The 25,374-nt window shown below is 42.7% G+C and overlaps 1 protein-coding gene across 1 annotated transcript in view; it reads left to right on the forward strand.

Annotated features, from left to right (window-relative positions):
• IL17RD (interleukin 17 receptor D) overlaps window positions 1-22,356 on the forward strand; it is a 54,008-nt gene extending 31,652 nt beyond the window's left edge. Inside the window, exons 2-13 of the mRNA XM_075287906.1 lie at window positions 6,693-6,747; window positions 7,446-7,565; window positions 9,620-9,738; window positions 11,617-11,737; window positions 13,486-13,530; window positions 13,980-14,131; window positions 15,659-15,724; window positions 16,658-16,712; window positions 16,938-17,048; window positions 17,516-17,700; window positions 19,462-20,386; window positions 21,418-22,356. Coding sequence (XP_075144007.1) covers window positions 6,693-6,747; window positions 7,446-7,565; window positions 9,620-9,738; window positions 11,617-11,737; window positions 13,486-13,530; window positions 13,980-14,131; window positions 15,659-15,724; window positions 16,658-16,712; window positions 16,938-17,048; window positions 17,516-17,700; window positions 19,462-20,386; window positions 21,418-21,524 — 2,061 coding nt within the window. The 3' untranslated portion in view covers window positions 21,525-22,356. The remainder of the gene's footprint in view (window positions 1-6,692; window positions 6,748-7,445; window positions 7,566-9,619; window positions 9,739-11,616; window positions 11,738-13,485; window positions 13,531-13,979; window positions 14,132-15,658; window positions 15,725-16,657; window positions 16,713-16,937; window positions 17,049-17,515; window positions 17,701-19,461; window positions 20,387-21,417) is intronic.
• The last annotated feature ends 3,018 nt before the right edge of the window (window positions 22,357-25,374 follow it).

Raw genomic sequence — 25,374 nt, forward strand, 5'->3', positions numbered from 1 at the left:
TCAGTGCTAGATGTCTTGACCCATATTGCTACGCTCCTCTTGCTGGTAAATGTCTTAAACTGCAGATGCGACTCCCATGCGGACGATGAGATACCATCCCATAAGGCTAGAAACTCTGGCACGGAGTCTGTTTAAAATTGCATTAAAAAGGTTATACAAGTGTGATTTTTCATCTGGTGAAGTCACAGAGAAAGTAATGGATTACTGACAGATCCCATTATAGTAAAGGGGGTCCCTTGGGATCGTTGACCATCATTAGACAGATCCATTTTTGTTTAATCCGTTTTATTGTTACTACAGAGGAACGGGTGAAACAAATCAGATGTGAACCCACCCGTAGACGGCCGTAGACTTTATATATTTGTCACTGTACTCTTGTGTTGCCGACAGCCGGTTTCTTCTGAGCCCAGTACATCAGTATGTTCCCTGTATACACTTGATATAGAGGTCCTTATCACCCCCAAACGTGTTGTGTTTGTGAATTTAAATAGCCTATCACAATGGATGACCTGGGTAAGTGCGGTTCTTCCTGATGGACCCATCCATTTCTGATGATCAGTTGACACTAGTGTCCCTCACCCTGCAGGAGAGGACCTTTCAGATTTAACCCATTGCTTGATGCTCAAACCAGCTTTTGTGACGATTTGCAACACTAGATGACCCAAGCACTATATATACCCTGTTCTATTTTCATGAAAAATGTCACACTATGGACCACTTGGTGCTGGTTTTGTCTTTTCTATAATCCCAATACTTATATCCGGTACGTTTTGTTCAGCCATGAGTCCATTTGGTCTGAGTAAAGTTGGCCATATACATTATATGTTTATTGGTCAACCCTGCCAATTTCAACATGTACTTGTGGGGCCACCTGGCACTCTCCCTGTGAGATTGTAACTCCACGATCCTTTTATTTCCAGGGAGACTCCTCATCTTTCCTCGCAGCCTCTGAATACTGGAACTACTGATGGATGGGTGGCGTGTGCAGCGCCATTCCTATTCGCATAATAAGAGAGGTGTAGAAGCCCGTCCACTGTATAGTGTTACTTGTGACTCTATTACTTGTATATAAGCAGTGCTTCAACCCACCAGTCCACTAATGGCTTCTGGCACCCAGAGGTTGCTAATACAGACGTGTGGGGGTCCGGGTGTCAGTCCCTAACAGATCCTGAACTGTGGGTAGGTCATCAGTATGAAAATTTGATTTGTGGCTGTTTAACTTCTTTTAAGAGGTTGTGGCATTGTGTGCTGTGCATGAGCCCTTAGACCCGGTGAGCGTACCACAGAACACCTGATCACCATGCATGTATACATTTCTATACATCCTTATAGAGGAAATGAAGACCAGAAGTCTTTCAATAGGAGACAGACGATAACTGACGTAAAGACCCACATGAGGGATGGATTATAAAATCCCACTTGAAGACGATCATTATTCTTCTTCTAGAGGATATAAAAGATTAAAAAGAATCAGGTGTTAGGACTGGAGCGCACCTTGTGTATATACCTAGCAATTTGAGCTACGTGGCAAAATCACGTGTGGTTTTACGGTTAATTCCTGGAGTTTTTATAGGTTAAACAACCCCCCCTCCCCATATAAACTGTACTTAAAGAAAACAAGGAAAAAAATACTCTAGTTTGCATCTACTTCTATGGTGGGTAGAGAGTCTGTCCCCAGAATCTGCAGATTGATAGGTTTGGGTTCCCTGAATGAAACAGCGTTTCTCATTTCGACACCCCTATTGCTAAGATGTTATCTTTTTAGTTGATATATAAATAACCTATTTGTTACAGAGGGCATTTTTGCTGTGCCAAAGAGGTCAGTGGTAATACCCTCATTGTTCCAAGGAGATTGATTGCATATTGACTAATCGGTAATATCCTGGCAAAGGGGATGCCGATTCACAAGGGGGCAAAAGCTGTATAATTCAGGTGACCTTAACTCAAGTATATGTGGTGCGTTTTTCTCCAGCGACGCCTCTGTCTTCTTCTCCGGTCCACCTCTTCATCGGGTCAGTGGCTGCATCTTCAGCCAAAAGCGCCGACTGAGCATGTCTTTCGGGCGTTTTCCTGTGGCTGAGCAGGCACTCGTGTAAGAGGCCACAGGAAAATGGCCGACAGACATGCGCAGTTGGTACTTTTGGTTGAAGATGCAGCTGATGACTCGGCGAAGAGGGGTCCAGAGAGAAGACAGAGGCGTTGCTGGAGAGTTTTCAGACAGCACAGGGGATGCCCCCTGTGATGGAATGGCGGCGCAGATCAGAAAAAGAATGGGAAGAGAAGAATAGCCTTTCTTAAGGCTTTTCCGACATGTACTTAGTTAAAAAAGGGATTCTAATGATAAGATCCCTTTAAAGTAGAGTCTTAGCCTTAAAGTGAAGCAAAAAAAAAGCATGGGTTGGACTCATGGCTATACAGAACGTGTAGTTTGTTAAAATGGGGGTATTACCCTCACAATATACCTGTATGTTGCTATAGTCTCTAAATAAATGGGCAACAAGGCTATTTTTCTTTAATGCAATTTAGATACATAAGGCCTATAGTTATATGTACGCACCTTTATCTATAGATGAACCCGTAGTATACACGAGCCTAATGAATGGGTTTTCTCTGACCTTACTTTTTTTTTTTTTTTTTTAAATGAAGAATATGCTGAATGGCGTTCCTGAAAATTTTTTCACATTACAGTAGAAGAAGAATAAAGACTGACTGTCTCCTCCTGTCAACCAACTTTTTTTTTTTCCTTTCCACTTTTCTTAAGACGATCACTTTAAACAAAATAAGCCTCTTTAAGTGTGACTTAAAGCGAGACAAGTGTTTTCCCCTGCTGGCAAGCACACGAAGATGTCAGCGTTTGTTTTCCCTTTTGAAGTTGCGCCCCGTGCACTGGCCCTTACTACCTGCACCTGTGTACTGTATTGTACTGCGGAGAACCCCTGATAACATCTGTATGTTGTGGCGATAGTTTCCTTTGCACGCACATGGGATGAACGCACGCGTGTTTGTTCAGACATCTCTCATCTTGGGCTGCCTTGGAATTTCTGACTCTTTCCATGCTGGAAGGGAATGTGGAGGCGATCACAGATTCCAGGTTGTAAGGGCCAGTCTAGACCTGAAGTGGTTAAACTAATTTTTTTTTCCACTAAACCTTCTTGTCACGCAGTCAATGCTGACAATGCTACTTGCTCGCACGGCATGACATTAGAATTGCTGTAACGTGTTTCTAATATCTTAGTATAGGGTATGTACTTATAGCAGGGTTGAGTTTGTCATCTAGCACCACTCATTACATCATAGTGAACTATCTGACGTGTTCTACTGTTATACTGGGTTCACACTATCATCAGCCTTTCCGTTGTTCTGGTCTGTTTTGGACCAGAGCAACGGATCAATGCACCTCTACAGCAGTGTTTACTTACAGAGCTTGATGGACCCCATTTCATCCGCCAGACAAAAAAGTCGGACTTGTAAGACTGTTTTGTATGGCAATTTTAGACTTACTTTGGGACGGAGACTCGAACGTAGATGTCATCTTGGCCTTAAACACTCTAAGGGTGTGTTCACATCTCTGTCATTTAATTCATTCTTCTGTCCATTGCAAGAACGGATTCATCAATAAAGATCGTCCATATAATGGTGGACAACAGTGGATCCCATTGGTGCCCATTTATCATAATGGGGTGTTTTAGGTATCCAGTGTTTTCTCACTGACATTGACAGAGGCTGAGTCAAAGGAAGAGCGCCCATTTTTAAAGAAGCAGCTAACTTTTTTTTTTTTGTTCACCTTGCTTGCCAATTGTTTGCCATGAAAAGTTCTAACACCTTAAGTGAACTTAATCTTCAATGGGATTTCTTTTAATCTAAAGCCCTGCTCTGTTTATTTGTGGCATGGTGCCCCTTGTACAGGTGCCAAAGTGATAACATTCCTAGGATTTTTGGTGTCGGAACTGCAAAAACTAAATTACCGTAACTGTTTGTATAAGTCTTGTGGTGAATTGTTCCATCAGTGCAGTAAATTGAAGCACTATTTATGGTGGGCTACTATATATCCCACTACCCTGCTATTTCCTTATACTAATCATATAAGAATCTTGGGAAGAATATGCAAATCTGTCTCCCAAGATGTAAACAGGGAGACAGTGCCTCTGTTATGCTGCCCTCTATTGGGAAGCACCCTGAACATCATGCCAGACTTTCCCAGAAGTCTTTACTGCATAATGCGGGGTTATAACCAAATCAGTTTCTCAGCTACGGACGGCACCGTTTCTGTCTGGTTGGACTTCATCAGCGCAGCCTAGATATTCTTCCCATGTTCCCTTGCAGTGGAGCAACTATGGCTGTATAAGTCTCCACACACCTGAAAAGGTGGTCTCTCCCTTAGGATGGACGTTATCCCCATAATCTGGTCTCTCAGCCTCTCACTTTTACCAAATAAGTCCTCTCTAGGCTGCGCTGATGAAGTCCAACCAGACAGAAACGGTGCCGTCCGTAGCTGAGAAACTGATTTGGTTATAACCCCGCATTATGCAGTGAAGACTTCTGGGAAAGTCGGGCATGATCTTCAGGGTGCTTCCCAATAGAGGGCAGCATAACAGAGGCACTGTCTCCCTGTTTACATCTTGGGAGACAGATTTGCATATTCTTCCCATGTTCCCTTGCAGTGGAGCAACTATGGCTGCATAAGTCTCCACACACCTGAGAAGGTGGTCTCTCCCTAAGGAGTGACATTATCCCCATAATATAAGAATCTTGTTATTCTTCATAGGATCAGGGTTAAAATCCTAAAGAAAATAAATTTTAGTGTAGTTAGTTAGTCCTGGCAAATAGGAGAATGAATGTCATATGATTTTACTATGGGCGTTTAGTGAATTATATGCATTAAAAAGTTTTGCCTGTGCCCCAAGATGTTTTTCCACACCTGTATCCTTTAAGGGTATATTCACATTTCCATTTGTGAATGGAGTTTGTAGAAATTCTTGCACATGCTGCACTAGCAACTCCATGCAGATGTATATTTTTTGCAACATGTGTGAATAGACCCCAAGTGAGGGTGTCCTGGAGTGAGGGGCGCCTCTATAAACAATAGGATTACAAATTGTGTTTCCTAAACCAGAACACCCCTTTATTCGGCAGATCCCGGCATGGCTTCACGGGTGCAGTAGCTCCATAAACCTGAGGATACTCTGAGGCGTCTAGTTTTCGTGTTAATTAGAGCGCACCAGAGGAACTTCCTGTTATATGGTTAAACAGATGGCTCTGCACTAATATTGCCCCGGGCACTTACTCTTAGATCCCCTAAATAAAGGTGCCAGCGAGCTCCTTTGTTGGTTTATGTGTTCAGCCCGCATATAATAGGTGGCCTGTAACATCTCTGTATACATAACACTCACAGAGAACAATTACATCCTGCTGTGGCTTTTTTTTTTTTGTTGGATGGTAGCTTGCCTTGATATTTTACCTGCGAGACAACTCACGAGGACCATTTTCTAGTGAATCAAAAATTTTGCACCAAAAATTGCTAACTTTTCCAGTGCATGGATTTCTACTGTGTCAATGTGTTTCATATACGTTTATGGTGGTATTAAGTGAAGGCCTCACGTTCGTTAAATCCGTTCCAGTCTCTTTTAATTAGGCTGTTTTTAATGGGCCTGGGCCCCCTCTGAAGTTGGCGACTGACAAATGAAGCTGGCATATGTACTAATGAGGCACTAAAACGTTACGGGGGTCATGGACTTATGGTGTCTTTATGGCGCAGGCGCTCTGTATGGGATATCAGTGACAATAGCGATATCTGGGATACATTTTTAGAAGATATGCAACACTTCATAAATTCGAGGTGTTGAAATATAGACTGGGGTAAGGGGTGGAGGGGGAATAATACATTAGGTAACATCATCCTGTACAAGCAGCAGTATCACTTTTTTGTGGTAAACTGGTTAATATGTAATGCCTGGAATGTAAGGCTTGTAAAAGTTTTTAGCGTATGTAAAGGGCCAATGCTTTGTGTACAAGACGTTACGGAGCTACAGACTGCACATGAGTTGGAGTACCCTCTTGGTTACAATATAAAGCTCTGATATATACTATTACTGTATACCATATAGTGCCTGTATCAGTAGGTCTTTGCTGGTACACCCAATGTTCATACACATTGATCATATACATGGAGCAAGAGGTAAACAGCCTAACGTAAATTGGTTGGTCAGGACTGAGGGTATATAATGACCACAAAAAAGACATACTCGCCAATCCCCGGTGCTCCATTGCCCTTTCCCGGCCCCCATTACCTTCCATGCTGGAACATACCATGTCGGAAGTGGAGAGGCTTAAATGACCACTGAGACCAGTCATTGTACAGCCACCGGTGCCATCACTCACATACATTATTGGTTCCTTAACAGAGTGCCTGAACCTAGGTGTATGAGCGCTTCCTGACGCTCTCCAGATGGCAGTTTGGGGGAAATTAGGATTGCGAAGTTGGATGTTGGGTGAATCATTCTGCTCTGAAGGATTTGCCATTGCCAAAGGCATCTGCAGAGAAGAGTGCATGTGTATGGAGGAGTCTGGCAAGATAACTATTACTAAAGTGTATGGCTTGCTCTACTCTGAAAATCTGCAGTTTTACATGGTGACATGATGGTGATCTAGTTTTACATGTTTGCATGCACTAATCTTATTTTTTTTTTCCATAGGGTTCATCTTTGAACAGGAACAATGGACAGCCCAGTGTCACTTTCCGATACGACAGTAAGTTGTGTTGCGTACACATTTGGAATAATGGCGTCCTTGTATAATGGATGTTCTCTAAAACTACCACCTCTCCGTAGTAAAAGCTTCTTCTTAGAATTAGGATATGGCTATCATAAAAACCACATTCTCTTGATGGGTGAGGTTCCCAAAGGTGGGACCTGCACCCAGCAGGTATTTATGGTGTATTCTGTGGATGATGAGATCAAGAATCCCAACATTGCACAAGCCGATTTCCAAAAAGCTGCAAAATCTTAAGTTTTTATGGCTTTCCCCTGTTCTCATAAAATGATAATGAGAGATAAAAACTAGAATGGGATATGTTTTATAGACCATATGTGACCTTAAAGATCTCACCATCTTGAGCAGCTGTGGTAAATATGCAGGGATAAGGCTGTAGACCACACCGCAAACATATGTAATATCATTATAAAATTTTCCATGCTATGCAGATCAGATATCTATCTATCTATCTATCTATCTATCTATCTATCTATCTATCTATCTGATACTGTGCCTTTGTCAGTATATAGAGTCACTAAGCTTTGCATTAGAGGAAATATATATTAAGCGAAGGTGTATCATAAATCTGTTTTCCAACTTTTAGACACTTTGCAATCCGAACCCCCTATTTCAGACCAGAAAAGAATTGCTTAGCTGTATGTATTATATTCTCATTGATCAATTTCTCCCATCAGACTGTACCATCAATTCCGGAGGGAAGCACCTGATAGCCGACATGCAGAATATAACCATCAGCCAATTCGCTTGCAATGACCAGGTGGCCATATCTGTTATGTGGACACCCAGTGCTACAGGTAGGTCCACTCTGTATCGTATAGTATTGTTGTGCCAGCTGTATCCACATATAGGAACCCTCAGCTGCACATTGTAATAGAACTGTTGTACAAAGATAATATAACTTTTTTTTTATTCATTTATATTTCATTATGTGTAAAGTTTCATAGCCTCCAGCTGACGGATAGACATGTTATGTTGGATATAAAACCAGCAGTTCATAATTTCTTATATGCATTCTCCTGCTGGAAATTATAAGCTTGTGGCTACTATGAGGCTGTGCAAAAAGGTTATTCACCGGATATGAAAAGGAAACTTGCTTCATATTGTGTTTCATTAGATTTAATGTCTAAAATATCAGATAAGATTTACATATTAACAAAAAAAAAAAAGTAACCTGTTCAGGACTCCATATTTCAGTTAAATATATTATTAGGTTATATATTATAATATTTTATATTATATATGTATCTGCACATAGACCATAGTAGTCCTTGTTAAAGAGGTATTCCCATTTCATAATAACCCCAGTTACTTAAAGGGATTCTACCATTAAACTACCTTTTTTTCTAATGAACACGTCGGAATAGCCATTTTGGGGTGGCCTCTCTATGCTCCTGTATAGAACTACAAGAGCAAGAGAAGCCAGAAGAGGTGGAGTTGCTGCAGAAGAAGGAGGTGGCGCAGGAAAGAGCTTTGGCCAGCAATGGGGACACGCTCATCGGCGTTTCAGCGCTGGGGCCCGCCCTCATTGCTGCGGAGAGCTCATTTGCATACCGGTTAAAACCGGTATTTCTACGGAACAGCGCGGCGGAGACCACGTCTAAAGGTAGGAGACTAATAGCCTTTCTTAAGCTATTCCGACGTGTTCATTAGAAAAAAAGGTAGTTTAATGGTAGAATCCCTTTAAATAAAGGGTCTGGGGTCCTTTAAGGTCATTCCCTGAACAGCAGGGCACCCAACCACCCACCCTGCTGGGAATTGAAGCATTGTTCTATTGAAATTAATAGTACAGCCTGGTTGTGCGAGGGAGTAGCAGAGCTTATCTATCACGGCCTCATTTGAGGTTCAGTCGAAGTCATGGCCGTTGTACCCCCACCAATTATATCCTAGTCGTTCACCATTACTTACCATCTTGTGTACTTTAAGGGATTGTCTCAAAAAATCATCCACTTCCCATGCCGGTGTTTGCCTTGGTGCCATATAATACTACATTTCCCAGGTGAAATGCGTGGTGGTGGTGGTGGTGGTGGGTGTTAGGAAGATCATCTCCTTTATAGGGTTTTTGTGCATTTCAATCCTGCAGTGATATGTAGCTGCTCAGGCTGGAAAGACATAGACTGTGTCTCCCTTGCCCAAATAAATATCCAATTGCTTTCTTTGGCTACCTGACTGCAGAAGCAGAAGTATGCATACTTTTTTTTTTTTTTTTTTTTTTTGTACTTACAAGCATGTGGTAATGTAGAGACGGGTCTACGGACTCCCTATGGCTGCCATAGGGATATGCATATACTTGCAGCAACTTCTCATGTTTGATGGATAGATATTCTGTTGCCTTAGATGATGCATTTTAGGGCATCTATGGAGTGCATAAGGGCTTGGCTAGGACGCAAGCTCCTCGCTGACAGGTAACAGAGTATCAGGGCCGCTTTGCATCGTCTCCCTAATAAAACAGCAGCTCTTTTTGGCTGTCAGCAGTGAAGAGCCAAGCTGAAATAGTTGAGTGTTGTCCAAGGCACACAGCCCAATCTATACCTTGGGAGCACAGTCCCGAATACGGCGCAGACCTACCCATAACACCGTCTGCTTCTCTGACATTATTCATTGCACAAGGAGGGGCTGTATCTCTCTAATGCAAACTTTCTGAAACGTACAAATGTTTGCCAGGTTCATGGTTTGTCTTTTTTGTAGCATAGGGATATTAAACCGTTGCAGCACTGGCAGACATCTCTGTGTTTGGTCATAAGTAGTGAAATCCTCTCTAACAACAGTATTAGACTTTTTTTTTTCTTAAAAGAAAGAAAAAAATCTTTTGTCTGAAGCAGGGGGAAAAAGTGTGTCGTGTATTTTCCAGGCATCGAGTATCTGAAAGGTTTTCGCATTATTCTGGAGGAGCTGAAGTCCGAGGGGAGAATGTGTCAGCAGATGGTGCTCAAGGACCCGAAGCAGCTGAATTCCAGTTATAGAAAAGTTGTAAGTTTTTCTTTACCTGAAGGTGTAAGATGGAACTGTATGAAGGCCTAGCGAATGGAAAGTTAGGATCCATGCACATGACCGGAGTCCTAGGCGGGTCGATGGTAAATGGATGGCCTCTGTGTGCAGTACATGTTCTCCGCGGCCATCGTTATTTGAATAGACTGGACCGATACGCAAACAGGAATAGTATCTGTTGCATATTTTATGGTTCGGTCCTACAGCCCCCATATGGATCCATAAAATTACACAAGAGTGTGAATGGGACCTTGGAAGTTAATTGGTCCAACTGCTTTCCATTGTTTAACCCCTTTCCGACATCTGTCGTACTCTTATGGCGGATGGTGTTTAATTATGGCGCCAGCCTGGGAGGTGGGCGGCTGCCATAACCACAGGTGTCTACTGTTTTATACAATAGACACCCATCGCTAATGCCTACGATTGGTGCCGGCACCGATTGCAGGCATTAACCCCTCTTTGGTCAAACCTGACCGAGACGCCATTTTCCCTGTGATTGCTGGCTCCTGGAGTAAGATCTCGAGCCGGTGTCTTGTTGCTATGAGAGCTGGGAGCCCTGTGAAGGCTTTTCCCGCCTGTCATTCTATTTGTTCTAGTGCAGGTTACTCTATGTATGTATATATAAATTAAAAATATTAAAAGTTCAAATCACCCCCTTTCCCTAGAACACATATAAAAGTACTTAAATACTGTGAAACACATACATATTGGGTATCTCTGTGTCTGAAAATGCCCGCTCTACAAATCTATAAAAATATTTTTCCCATACGGTAAATGCTGTAGCGGGAGAAAAAGTCAAAAGTGCCAAACCGTCATTTTTCACTGTTTTGCCTCTGATAAAAATTTTTAATAAAAAGTGATCAAAGCAATAGCAATTCCCCAAAATGGTAGAACTAAACAGTACACCTAGCCCTGCAAAAAAAAAAAGACTCCCTATGCATCCTCCTACATGGAAAAATGAAGCCTGTAAGAAAGTTGCACAAATGCACTTTTTCTTCAATTCTACCCCATTCTGAATTTTTTTCCAGCTTCCCAGTACATTGTACAGAATAATTAATGGTGGCATCATGAAGAAAAATGTGTCCCACAAACATTAATACCTCATATGGCTTTGAGAGTGGAAAAATAAAAAAGTTATGGGTTTGGAAGGAGTGGAGTCAAAAACGAAAATTGAAAAATACCCGTGGTGGGAAGGACTTAAGATCCATAATAAAAGATGGCACATGGCCAAAATAAATAAATAAAAATACAGTCATGTGCATGGGGCTTTATTTGAAAACAGTCAATATGTAAGACAGACAACTGTTGATGGATCTGTGTGTGTGTATAGTATATTACTACACAAGTAGTATAAGTTTGTGTTAAAGCTGTGTTCAAAGACATTGACGTATTGATAGACTATCAATGGATAGGCCATCTATATCAGATTGATGGGAGTCTTCTCCCTGCAGCAGATTGAAGGTACCACAGCACTTGTCCCATCATTGTTTACCAGGCACAGCACTTTACATTTTGTAGCGGTTTTGACTAGTACTGCAGACCATTACTGCTCAGTCCCTTTCAAGTCAAAGGGACTAAGCTCCAAGACCAGTCTGTGTAGGCTGTGCATGTCAGACAATGAAGGGGAAGCGGCACTTGGCAGAGCACCACAGCTTCTTAACCAGATGCCAACTATCCATTGACCATATTTGTGTGATAGGTTGGGGTGATGTAAGTCAGACCCCACCAATCCGATTTTGATGACTAATCCAAACTACTGAAAGACAATTTTTTTTTTAATGACATGTAAGAAAGAATTAACTGAACTGCTTGCTGATGGTTTCCTATACTTCATTAGAATTCCTTTTCATTTCTATGCAGGTTATGGAGACTCAGCCATTTATGAACCTGAAGTTTGAAACTGATTATTTTGTGAAAATTGTCCCATTTCCCTCCATCAAAAATGAGAGCAACTACCATCCGTTTTTCTTCAGAACACGCAGTAAGTTTCTTTATTGAGCTCCTTGGATTGACTATTTTTACTGTAATAATTCAAACAAAAACTGTGCGTCATGCAAACCTCTGAAAACGTAGGTTTGATGGCTACAAAGATAGACTTTCCCTTTGTATCCATCATCATTGACTTCAGTGTTAAAAATGCAAGAGTTCAAGGGGGCAGAGCACAGTAGACCGGAAAACATTCTGCTGTTGGTTTCCTTCTTCTTTCTAAAGTGGTCAGGTGTCTGGCTGCAAACACATCCCAGGCCTGGAGCTTGAGGCTGGAAAACAGATTGCCAGAGTTCTTCTTCATGGCGGCTTTCCAAATCTGATGGCTCAATCTTTCCACATAGAGAAGAGAAAGACTTGGCCGCTTTCCCGCTCGGGTCTTCTCATCTGCCTTGTTATAGAATTTCACTACTGGAATAAAGCTGATACAGTCTTATAGGCATATACATCATATATCCTGGCTACAGTTTCTGCTGCTAGACAAATATAGGATAGATCCTTATCATTGCCATTCTTTGACTCGTTCAGTAGAATGCCCCGACTAAAGCTGGTATTCTTACAGTTTGCAATATACATGGATTGAAATTTGCAGATGGGACTTTCTCATTTGTAACGCCAAGGGTTATTTCTATCTCGGAAAATTTCTGCCCAGATGGGAGTAGGGCAGGATTTACGGGAACAGACAAGCAGTGCTGCTCTACATTGTTTCTCTAATTTCCATAGAAAACAGTGGGAGCTAGAGAAACAGCTTAGCCTTATAGCTAAGCTCAGCTGTACTATGCTGTTTCCATAGCTGTCATTCTCCTCTATGGGAATTAGAGGAATGGCATAGAGCAGCACTGGACAGCAGTTCCCGTAAGTCCCGGCTCTAGAAGTTGAGACGGAGAGAGGTTATTCCAATCTTGGCGGTAAAATACTTGAAAGGAAGTGACAGAATCCAAATAAATATTCTGAAGGTAAAATAGTATAAAACAGACATATCTGCAAACACAAGAACTATATATATATATATATATATATATATATATATATATATATATATGAAAAAAAATTACAGCTCTAGTGTCGACTGTGCACAGTACACAAAAGGATAAATCCCAGTATGGAGGTTTCACTATTTGCCATTGGTAAACTTAATGTTGCGTCTGTTTGAGGGATTATGAGAAGTAGACTTGAGGTCTCTAGGAGGATTCTGGTACTTTAGACGGCCTAGCGCCGCTTTTAAAGTAAACACCTTTATTAACCCTTCTATTCCTATTGTTAACCTTTCTAGAAATACGTGGACTGGCCGTGGTGTTTGTGGGTTTGAAACTTTTGCAGCAACAGACCAGATTTAATGGCTTGCAACTACTTTATAAGCTGCAGTTTGAGATAGATAGCATCGGATTTTGACGCGGAATCCGTCTCAAAATCCGCTGCTCCCATTGACTGCCCATCAATGGATCATGGATTCCGCGGCTGAATCAGCAACAGCGCGAGGCTCCGGTCCATTCATTTGGGCCTAATCCATCGCGGTATGCCGTGACGGGATGTGTACACGCAGAGCCCTGTGTGAACTAGCCCTTAGGCTGCAGTTTGTTATATTTTATAAGCTGTGGTTTCTTTTATAGTTATGTAGATAGATATATATAAAATAGGTTCCAGTTTGTTGCATGTATAGGCTACGGCTTGTTATTATTACATTATTGCAAAAAGTAAAGAGTATTTCTTCTTCTTATACTGACTGTTTCTTTCTCTTCTCAGCATGTGAAATGTTGCTGCAACCAGACAACTTAACCTGCAGACCATGTAAGTAATTTACAGATTTTGCTACCATTACCCAGAAAATGTCCCTTCTTGGTCTAGAAGACCTTAGAGGGGTTTTCGAGCCTAAATAATTGATGACCTATCCTAAGATTGGCATGGATCTGAAACCCGTGCCCCTGACCCATCAGCTGTTTGAAGAGGCTACATTGATTAACCCAAGTGCTTACCAAGCACAGCACCATACATTTGTACAGTGTGTGTGCTTGGCATTGAAGCTCAGTCCATTCACTTGAATGGGACTGAGCAGCGATCATGCTTTGTGACCAATGAACTGGCCTGATGATAACTTATGAACATGACCTGTGAAGCAGAAGTGGTGAGCAGAGAGTGCCGCTTCCGCGAGATCCCGAGTGCCAGACCTCCTAAGGGTAGGTCTTTGATTAAAAAGTTCTGGAATACCCTTTTAACTTCTATTATCTTTCTTCATACAGACTGGAAGCCAAAGAGTGTGAATGTCACCCAGCAAGGTGTGAACATGCAGGTCTCTTTTGACCACGCGCCCCATAACTTTGGTTTTAACGCGTATTACGTCAACTATCGGATGAAGCACGACGCGTCATTTAAACAGAAGATCTGCAGACAGGTATATTTCTTGTATATCTGCACATTAGAGCCATTTTATTTTTGGGTTTTCATTATTGTGTCCTCCTTGTTGTCTGACCCTGCTGTGAGACAGTTAACCGGATAGAAAGGAAGTTGGTTGAAGTGTAGTGATGTTCTGGGCTCGCTGCCGAGATTCTTTACTGCCGGAGTTATCATCACTGTCTTGTGTGTGTTGGATCCTGACGCTATTTGCACAGTGAAATGCTCTAAGGCATTGCTAGGCCCTTTTCCAATCTGCGTCAGCAGCGTATGAAGCTCGCAGCCTCTCAGGCAGCCCGCGGGGCAGTCTTGTGAATGAGGAGCATTCCATACTTACTTTGGCAGATTCAGGGTGTTGAAAGTACCAAGCGCCATTCGCTCCAGGTTTATGTCCGTGAGCACAAAGTGTGAAGTATTTTATTGCTTGTATTTTATGTAATATACCCTGAGTATTCTGCTCTTCTTTTACGTCTCTGAGGATCCTTTGTCACTTGCTGCCAATCCAATAGCTGAGAGTATAAAGTGTAACTGATCCTTGGTTGACAGCTTCGGGGAGCGGGGGACTTATTATGTTTGCTGTGCGCATCAGTTGTACAGATGTAGCAGAGGTAACTTTGTTAAACTGCTGCCGTGTGATATCCTAGGGCTGGGTGATTATGACCTAAATCCTATTATCTAATCTAATTACCTAGATTACGATTAATGGCGATTATTTAGAGGGGCTCTTCAGACTCCAGAGTATAATAATCAGAGGCCCAGTAGAGGTGATCAAACCGAACAAACAGTGTTATTTGCCTCTCTTGGGTATGGCGTGCTTTTCCCTGCTGTATTTAGGTCTTCTGACTGACGTCAGAGACCACTTAGGCCTGTGAATGGGTCTCAGTGGTCACGAGTCATGCAGCGTCTATGCGTCACAACACCACGCCACCCACTGAGGCCCAATCACAGGCATCGGTGATCCTTGACGTCAGTCAAAAGACCGTAAGACAGCAGGGAGTTGCATCGGAGCCCAGGAGAGGGACTAACACTGTTTTTTATGTTTGATCACGCTCCCTGAAGAGACCTCACCATATAATAGCAGTCCCGAGCAGTTTGGACGTGTTTGGTTCTATATGAACCAAATATTGTAACAACTGAACCCCATTATAACCGATGTGAGCAAAGCCACATCACTTGTCCTGGTTGATCGGTTTCGGTAATTTTTTTGATTAATTGCCCATCCCTGTGATATCCAATGGCGGAACAACAAAATCCAATCACACTTCATTTTTCCAATTAATTTGGACAAAACTGTGATGTGTATGGGGGCATCCTGATATCTTATGTGGATCTTACTATGCTTGATACATTAGTTCTTGGGGAAATTCACCATCATGTGAGGTGTCTGGCAGCAGCTTTTGCCCCAGACACATTTGATTGAGCCAAGCATGCAGGTGTATGGATTGGGCATATTGTGAAATTAGAGAACACAAGCAATTTATTAGTTAGTGATTGTTAATTGTAACACAATTGTCAATGATTGTTCTAGGTTCTGAATACCGACTATACAAACTGTCTTCTCCAGAACGTGTCTCCTGGGGATTATGTCATTGAGGTAATATTTCCTGTTCTATCTGTTATTCCTTTGATAGTATCAGCAAGTGGTGATAAGATTGACATAGCACGCTTCTGTTTCGGTAAATTAGTTGTATTTCCCATAATATAAAAATTCTGGAGCATCTTTTCTTATAACTCTATATTGCACCGTCCCTCTGTAATTCCTCCTAGAAATCTAAGAATAAAATAACACTATTTTGGAGGTGACCCTGCACAGTCTGACTCTATCCAAACAGCACAGACCATACCGGACTGTGCAGGCACACACCCTTCTGACAACGCAATTGGTAACATCAAATTGTCCGTTTGGTCATACATTTCTAGGAGGAGTAACAGAGGAACACTTTATTGTAGAGTTATTAGACAAGAGACCAGAATTGATATTTCATGGAGAATACAAGCAACTAATAAATCTGACATGTGAGTAGAGGTGACAGGTTCCTCTTCATCAATGTGGTTGTAGCATATAGATCTGTCCATAAGCTATAGTATCACTACATCGGCCCTTGGAAGCCTATTCATGTTGTTATCCGGATCATTTTATTTGCCTTGCTCACACCACTGAGAGTATAGCCCTGATTTATGTAACTGTGTGTCTCAAATTCTGGATTTATGACAAGAATATATTCTTTTGGAATAGATTAAGCCCATTGTAACAAACATTTGGCATATACGTTGGAAGCAATAACTGCCTTGTTTGTAGTGTGTTACTGTAATCGGCCACTAGAGGGCGCCACACTACTGCACTTCATTTCATCTATAGTGAAGACAAATGCACAAAATAAGGGACATCTAGGAACTTTCATCTACAGTATATGGTGCAAGACACTTACATGGATTCAGTATTCATTGTCAATATCCAGATATGTTTACAGAAATTGAATATATTGGACAAAGTGTTAAACTTTCCATTTTTTCCCAACTATTACAGCTCATTGATGACACCAATACAACACGGCGCTCCATGCACTACTCTCTAAAACCCGGTAAGTGTGTATTGGGATTGGGTAATAGAACTAGAAAGAAATAGTTTCTCATTCTGGTATAGTGTTGTGTACATGTTACAAATCTGAGAGATTTTCACGTCGCCCCTTTAAGTCGTCCCTGCTTATTTCATTATTGGAAGCTTGTTCTAAGTTTTGGGGGGTCAACACATGTACATGGTGTTTAAGGCAAGAAATGAATAGTAAATGTTTTTCTTCTTCATGTAGTTCATTCTCCCTGGGCTGGACCGATTCGTGCCATCGCCATCACTGTTCCTTTGGTTATTATATCTGCCTTTGCAACACTCTTTACTGTTATGTGCAGAAAAAAACAGCAAGGTATGTACTGTAAAAAATATAGGATTTGTATTTAATGAAATATCAGATTTGTCCAGTAAGGGCCTGCCCTTGTATGTATTAGGGGGAGTTCACACGGAGTTACGTGCCGCGAGATTTGGCACGTAGACGCCGCGGGACTCTTTGCGTGCCGTACACGCTCCCATTGAGTTCAATGGGAGCGGGGAGCGTATGCGCCGCGCTAGTTTGCGGCCATGCATTTATTCACGGCCGCAAACTAGCGCGGCGCATACGCTCCCCGCTCCCATTGAACTCAATGGGAGCGTGTACGGCACGCAAAGGGTCACGCGGCGTACACGTGCCAAATCTCGCGGGACGTTACGCCGTATGAATGCTCCCTTACAGATGCTTATTCTACATGTCTGTAATACATGACCTTAATATTCTCTAGGTTTCCTAGGTTCTTTGGTAGCTGCTCTATCTCCAATGACTGTTTCTTTACCTTGTAGAGAACATCTACTCGCACCTTGATGAGGAGAGCTCCGAGTCCTCCACTTATGCTGGAAGCCTCCACATAGAAAGACCTCGACCCCGTCCAAAAGTCTTTATATGTTACTCCAGTAAGGACTGTCAGAAGCACATCAATGTCATCCAGTGTTTTGCCTATTTTCTCCAGGATTTTTGCGGATGTGAAGTGAGTAGCTTCGTCTTTTTTTAGAGAAATTTCCTGCCACATTGATATTCCAGTTCTGCATCCTGCTTTAATGGGGGCCCTGAGTCCATACAGCCCTCAGCGATTTCCCATAGACACTGAATAGAGAGGCAGGGTGCTTGGAATCTCCATTCTAGTGGTCTGAGGGTTCCCCGTGCAGGAGGACTCCAGCAATTGCCCAATAGAGGTCACAATATCAGACATTAAACAGAACAATTACATTAAACTTAGTCTTAGGCTAAAGTCCCACGTTGTGGAAGCGCAGCTTCTTTTTGTTGCAGATTTTGCTGCGTTTTTTAAGCCAAAGCCAAAAATGGCTGTAAAAGAAATGGAAAATGTATAAAAAGCTCTTACACTTCTCTCTTCTGCTCAATCCACTCCTGGTTTTGGCTCAAAAAACCACGGCAAAATCTGCAACAAAAAAAAGCTTGGTTTCCGCAATGTGGGGCCTTAGCCTGAGGCTAAGGTCCCACGTTGCGGAAACGCAGCTTTTTTTTGTTGTTGCAGATTGCTGTGGTTTTTGAGCCAAAGCTAGGAGTGGCTTGAGCAAAAGTTGCAAGTATAAGTACTATATATAATATATATATCCCCCATTCCTCTTGTAGCCATTCTTGGCTTTGGCTCAAAAAAACGCAACAAAATCTGCAACAAAAGAAGCTGCGTTTCCGCAACATGGGGCCTTAGCCTTAGGTCAGGGCCCCACGGGCTGGAAACACTGCGGGAAAAATTGCGGCGTTATACAGTACTTGCAAAGTGGATGGGATTCATGCGAATCCCATGCCCACTTTGCGTTAAAAACCGCAGCAAAACTGGCGCGGCTTTGGAAATCGCAGAATGTCAATTATATTTACAGAAACGGCGGTGGCTTTCCCGTAGATATAATGGAAACAAAGTCCGCGGAGGAAAACTCAGTGAACTTTCTATTCAAAATGCTGCGGGAAGAACCACGATGCGTTCCCGCCGCGGTTGTTCCCGCAGCCCTTTAGCACTGCGTCTCTGGCTCGTGGGGCCTTAGCTTTAAAGAGGTTTTCTTGCCCCAGCAATGCTTTTATACTGATGACCTAGCCACAGTATCTTAGTCGTTCCGACACCCAGACTTTTCACTGATGAGCTGATCCATCTGCCTTCAGGTGCTGGGAGCTACCTGCTATGGATGGTTCTGGAAGCAGCTCTGCTTCAAGTCATAGGTGCAGTGCTTCAGCCCCCGTCCACTGTATATATTGTAGCAATGGAGCCGGGGTACTTAATAGCAGCTATGTTCTTATTACTTGAATAGGAGCATAGCTGCTTCCGGTCCTGTCTACAGCAGTATCTTATGGCATCCAGAATGTGTCAGATCTGTTGACTAGGGCAGGGGTTGGGTGTCAGACCCCCACAAATTAGATACTGATAATCCTATCCTTTGGATAGGTCCTCAGTATAAAAAATGCTGTTGGGACTGTAATGGCGTGGACCCTTGTGTAGGATGTAGTCAGCAGGGCACAGTGTGTAGCTGCATGGTGCTCCATGTTTCACCCTATATCATTGCATACCTCTAAAATACAGCATCTAGTGCGCTGTCCTGTCCACTGGAGGTTTGCAGATGTACCTCTAGGGCCACATACTAGGTTTACATAGTTTACAGCTTATCACAGGGTATTCCGGAGGGGAAGCAGAACACCCTCCATGATCAAGTGGCAAGTTAAAGTGTATTTTTTTCATTTAGTTTGTATATTTGAAGTATTATTCTATATGTGCCTTTAGATTTCTTTGGATTTGTGGGAAAACCTGAAAATTTGCAAAGAGGGTCAGCGAGAGTGGCTGAAACAAAAGCTGAAGGATTCCCATTACATCATCATCGTGTGTTCGAAGGGAATGAAGTATTTTGTTGAGAAGAAGAAAAAAAAGAACAAGGGCGCCAACATTGAGGCTGGGAAAGGGGAGATCTTTGTGAGCGCCATGGCTATGATCGCTGAGAAACTAAGCAAGGCCCAGAACAGCTCGGACGACCTCAGCAGATTCATCACCGTTTACTTTGATTACTCCAGCGAGAACGACATTCCTAGCATCCTAGACGTCACCAAGAAGTACAAGCTCATGGACCACCTCCCCCAGCTGTATTACCACCTCTACTCCAAAGAGTTGAGCCTGCAAGACCACGAGCACTATCCCACCAACATCAGCAAACGCAATTACTTCCGAAGCAAAGCTGGGCGGGCGCTGTATGTCGCCATTTGTAACATGCACCAGTATATTGATCAGCAACCGGACTGGTTTGAGAAGGAACATATTCCCTCACACTCTCCTACCCTGCACTACCAGGAGCCTGTGATGGAAAAGTTTGATTCCGGCTTAGTCTTGAATGATGTCACAGGGAAAGCGGGGACAGAACATGACTTCCCAGTGAAAGCAGATGTGGTGGCATCAGCGGAGTGTGACTTACCAACCCTGAGCAATGACATTGGGGATGATACTGAAGGGCATAGCACAATGGTGGAGTGTTGTATTCTCCAACCAGTACTTCATTCTGTAAAGGTGGTCAACCAGACAGACATGCCTCGAGATTCGGGGATATATGACTCTTCTGTTCCATCTTCTGAGCTGTCATTACCTTTAATGGATGGATTATTGCCCGATCAAGTGGAAACCTCATCTATTGCGGAGAGCGTCTCTTCTTCCTCTGGACTGGGTAAGACACAGCTCTTATTGCTAGTATATCATCATACATTCACTTGCGTAGTCAGTAGATATAATGGGTTGACAAATGAGGTGTGTAAATGTAGCGAATTTCCAGAGTAGGAACCCCCTTCTATGACTTTTGTATGCCTTAAAGCGGATTTAAATCCTCTTCATATGCCCTGTAAGGAGTAAGGAGATCTTGAAGGAGGGTCTTGACCATGCCAGGAGTCAGAATGAAGATCCAATATCTTCACGTGACTCCTCTTCAGGTGTATTTAAGTTGTCCTTGTATCCCGCAGAGGACTCGGAAAAGGAAATGCCTGGCTGGCAATGCCTTCTCAAATGGAAATCCGTTATTTGCTCCATGTCTTGTTCCTATCCCCCACTGGCAATCAGCTATTTCCCTATTTTGAAAGGGGCGCTCTCTATTGACTTCCTGGCAGCAGCTCATCTATTGCAAGTACCAAGGATTGTAGTCGAGAAAGAATCGGAAAGCCTGTGTACTTCTATGATAGTTAGACAGTCCTGCTGAAATGGTTGGGTTCATTCTGATGCCAAATGTTAACGGGGAGAGAAAGATTGGGGACATTGTTATTTTACGCTAAAACATTTGTTCTGGCAAGAGGAAAACCACTGCTAGAGCGGTCTGGCAGCATCTTTCTCCTCTCTCCTCATTCACAACACATGCATACTTAGCTGAACCGAGAGTGCATGTGTATGGGGGGGTTGAGAGATACCTGATGACCGAATGAGCAATCTAAGTTTGCAACTGGTGACTAGTAACCACAACCATTAAGTTAAGTCAAACCCAAAGGTAACTTGAAGCTCATGGGCCCCAATGCAGAATCTGTTATGTGGCCCCTACCTACCCTGTCCCATTCAGAATAGTGGTATATTTTCTACAGTAGAGGGATCTTTAGGGCCACCTCAGACTCCAGATCTTGCTACCTCTGCACCCCCTATAGCAAAAACTCTCACCTATATAAATACAGTTTTGCTTTATGTCCAAATATCATTTTATAATTTTATGTTCCCTCGCAGGAGAAGAGGAGCCCAGCATCCCCAAGTCTGTCGTGTACAGCGTCTGTAAAGCAGATCTCCATTGCCACATTCATCCTGAAGAGCTCCAGGCCGTCGCACCTTTGTAGTTTACTGGTTGACCCGTTCTGTGCCAATGGACTGACTCGTCCCCACTGGCAGTGAAGGAGTTAATATGCATTGCCACTTTAACAAACAGGTTTTGTGAATAGTCACCGGATCACTGCAGACCCTGAACCTACTTGAATTAGTTAAAAGACTTGATAGAGTTTCTTCTCATTTCCTCCCCTGAGTCCGGGACCTCTTTGCCAGTGAACTATTGAAAAATGAGGGGCTCAGATGATGAATGTCACCGAAGATCTTGATATGTTTAATGGATTCATTTATGGAATCTACAGCGTATGTCTGTATTGGGGGAAACAATGGTGGATGTTGGAGCTTCCCTTTAACGAAGATTTAAATTGCCTTTCTGGCCGGGACGCTCCTCTGACTCTGCGTTTTGAAGCTGGACGCTTGACATTGACATCTATGATCTATGTGATGGAGAAACATGCACCTTGAGAAAGGCCAGATGTATTACTATGACCACTAATGGATTTATAGACCTCAGAATTGTGGACGTACTCCATGCCTTATGGGACAGTTCCACGTATATGTTTGCATGATAAGTAGAGATAATGCAGGTACATGTGAACTCGCATAAGGTGGGGGAGGGTTGTCACCACTTGGACATTTTTCATTCCAAGATCCACGGCAAGTAACAAGATTCTAAACCTCAATATGGGATCTTGCTGATAAATTACACTAAACCTGAGCCCACTAATATGTTCACAAGTGACCCATGTTGCCCTCTCTGCTTTATATTGCTTTTTGGCCCGTGCTTTGAAAATTCCTTTTATCCAGAAAATGGTACAAATTTAGCAAACCCTTGCACAACTATTCTGGAAACTTTTGGAATTTTGTAAATATAATTTATATACATTATCGTGGAGCACACTAACGCGTCACGCTTCTAACGTTAAATTATTGGACCTTTTGGAAGGCCTGTTTTTAAGGAGGACTTTTCACCACCTCCACCAATTTCAACACGTCACATCCTTCAGTAGGTGTTGTAGTTGGTGAAAAGGCCTCTTTAAAGGCAGTATCTGCAGTGGACAACCCTGGATAAAACATGGCACTCAGGCATTGTTCTTGGTTATTGATTTTATGTCTATATGTTTTAGGATCCTTGTGCAGCTCAGTCCCATTCATGTGAGTAGGTCTGAGCCGCTATACCAGACACTGTCACTTCACAGTGTACTGGACTGAACCCAAACCAGACACTGACACGTTAAAGTGAATGGGCCAATTCACATGTCTGATTTTCTGCACAAACTTTTTGTGCCTAAAAAACCAAGGGACGTTCTACTGTACATGACACTTGTCCGATTCACTGTAAGGTCTCACCCAAGTGTATTGTGCAGTCTGAGTCTTCCTTTGACTGTACTTGAAGTCCCATTTTTAAAGGGATTCTATCATTAAAATCACATTTTTTCTTGATCACATGTACGAATAGCCTTAAGAAAGGCTATTCTTCTCCTGCCTTTAGATGTCTTCTCTGCGCTGCCGTTCAGTAGAAATCCTGGTTTTCATCGGTATGCAAATGACTTCTCTTGCAGCATTGGGGACATCCCCAATGCTGCGAGAGATCTCTCCAGCGCCACCTCCATCTTCTTCAGAAACGGCCTCTCTGCACATCTTCTTCCGGAGCTGGGTTTATACTTCTAGGCCTCGGGCAGAACTGATGCATGCCCTCAGGCCACAAAAAAATGGCCGCTTACACCAGCTTGCTGAGTAAACGGCCACAAGAAAATGGCCGCTTACACAGCTTCCTGTGTAAGCGGCCATTTTTCTTGTGGCCGGGGCATGCGCAGTCTGCTCTGCCTGAGGCCTAGAAGTTTGAACCCAGCTCCGGAAGAAGACGTGCAGAGAGGCTGTTCCTGAAGAAGATTGAGGCGGCGCCGGAGATTTCTCTCGCAGCATTGGGGATGCCCCCACAGTGCTGTCTGAGTGCTGGAAACCGCCCCCAGTGCTGAGAAATAACTGATTTGCATACAGACTAAAACCGGGATTTCTACCGAACGATGGCGCGGAGAAGACATCTAAAGGTAGGAGCCTTTCTTTAGGCTATTCCTACATGTGATCGAGAATAAAATGTGATTTTAATGATAGAATCCCTTTAATCCCTGTTCTGCATTCCGCTTCATTGCCTGTATTAGGTCTTATTCACACATCGGTGTTTTGCGTCAGTGATTATAAACCAACACAGAACAAATACAAATCATTCCTCTATACATTATCACTGTGTAGTCTCCACTGCTGGTTTTGGCTTTATAATCACTGGTGCAAAATAGCAATGTGTGAATCTCCTCCAGAAATGTTCTGTTCACACCTGCCCTCTAGTGGCCATGATAAGGAATGCATGATTTGCATTTATGTGTTTAGGTCCAGTTCCTAGAAATGATTTATAGGCTTGTAAGTCACACATGGCAGTAAGTTTTGGTTCAGCCTATATGTACGGTTTGTTGGCGACAAATCCTCTTTGAACACTGAAGTGAATGTTTTACAAGTTGCAGCTAGCGCCTGTATTTTACAGCCATCTTAAATTAGGCATGCTTTGTTTTAAGCTTAGCTGGTACAAGGTGTATTGTGCACACTCCTAGCTACACACCTATTATCCTTTATTACCATAGTGGTCAGTCGTTCCAGGTTCTTCAGCTTCAAGTCAAGTCCCAGGGGTTAGAAGCTTCATATATTGAAGCCCCTCAGCATGGAGACTGCATTGAGAAACCTTGTCCATACTGCTCCAGCACTTGTAAAGCAAATAGCACCAGCTTCTGTCTAGTGGAGCCATCTTTGATATAGCTGTATTTTTGTGGTACGTTGAATGAATTTTTACATATTATAAGGCAGAAACATGTTTGTATACATCAGACATATCCAAAGGACCCTCGACAGAGACTAAAAGAGTCCTCCGACACTCTGGGATACCTTTATTTTTATTTTTTTTAAATGTATGAATTAATGCGGTCTACTAAGGCCATGTTCACACTAGGACTACGACTTCTGTTCCCATATAGGAGCAAAAAGAAACCCACAAATTTTTATGATTTTATCATGAACATTACAGTTTAGTTTTGCCGGATGATGATATAGTTGCAGCCATTTCATCCGTGAGTTTTTAGAGCCAGTTCTGACGCAGATGTAAAACCCAATACTGTTTTATACTGAGCAATACAATAAAATCAAATACCACACAGTATACATTTCTAAAACATGGGAGCCTATGGGTGACCTATGCCCCCCCAGTATGCCTATACAGTGGCGGAAGTATACATCAAGATATTCCTTTGACGAATTTGTCTGATGTTCACTGCAGTGTGAATGCTCCTTTAGGCCCCATACACATGACTGTAGAGTTGGTGTCTGTGTTATTACAGATTCATAATAACGGATAGCATATGGACCCATTTATTTCTATGGCCCCTATGCACCCTACCATATATATTATGGATGCATGGGAGAAGCCGTGGGGCTGAGCTGGATAATATGGTGCAGGCCACATTTCTGTCCATTTTTGTGACTCGATCCATCCATTCTATTAATGGGTCTGTGGATAACACGGATTGTACATGAAAGCCATCCGTGTGCTGTCTGCTTCATTTTCCAAAGACCTGCACAAGACTACAGTCATGTACATGGGGCTCCTGATGAGGTCTGACTGTTTTTTGGGGGCTATGCTTGCCTTATTAATATTGGCAGCCTTAGACCCATTGAATGTATAGAAAAGACTTCTCAGCTTTAATACCCAAATTCTACAATGTTTGTAGCAAAAAAAACAAAAACAGCAACAATAGCAATAAAACCCCCTAATGGATGACTGTAACTCCTCTATATATGGCGGTAAAGTACCGGTAACTC

The sequence above is a fragment of the Leptodactylus fuscus genome, chromosome 9 (assembly GCF_031893055.1).
Source record: "Leptodactylus fuscus isolate aLepFus1 chromosome 9, aLepFus1.hap2, whole genome shotgun sequence".
Lineage (NCBI taxonomy): Eukaryota > Metazoa > Chordata > Amphibia > Anura > Leptodactylidae > Leptodactylus > Leptodactylus fuscus.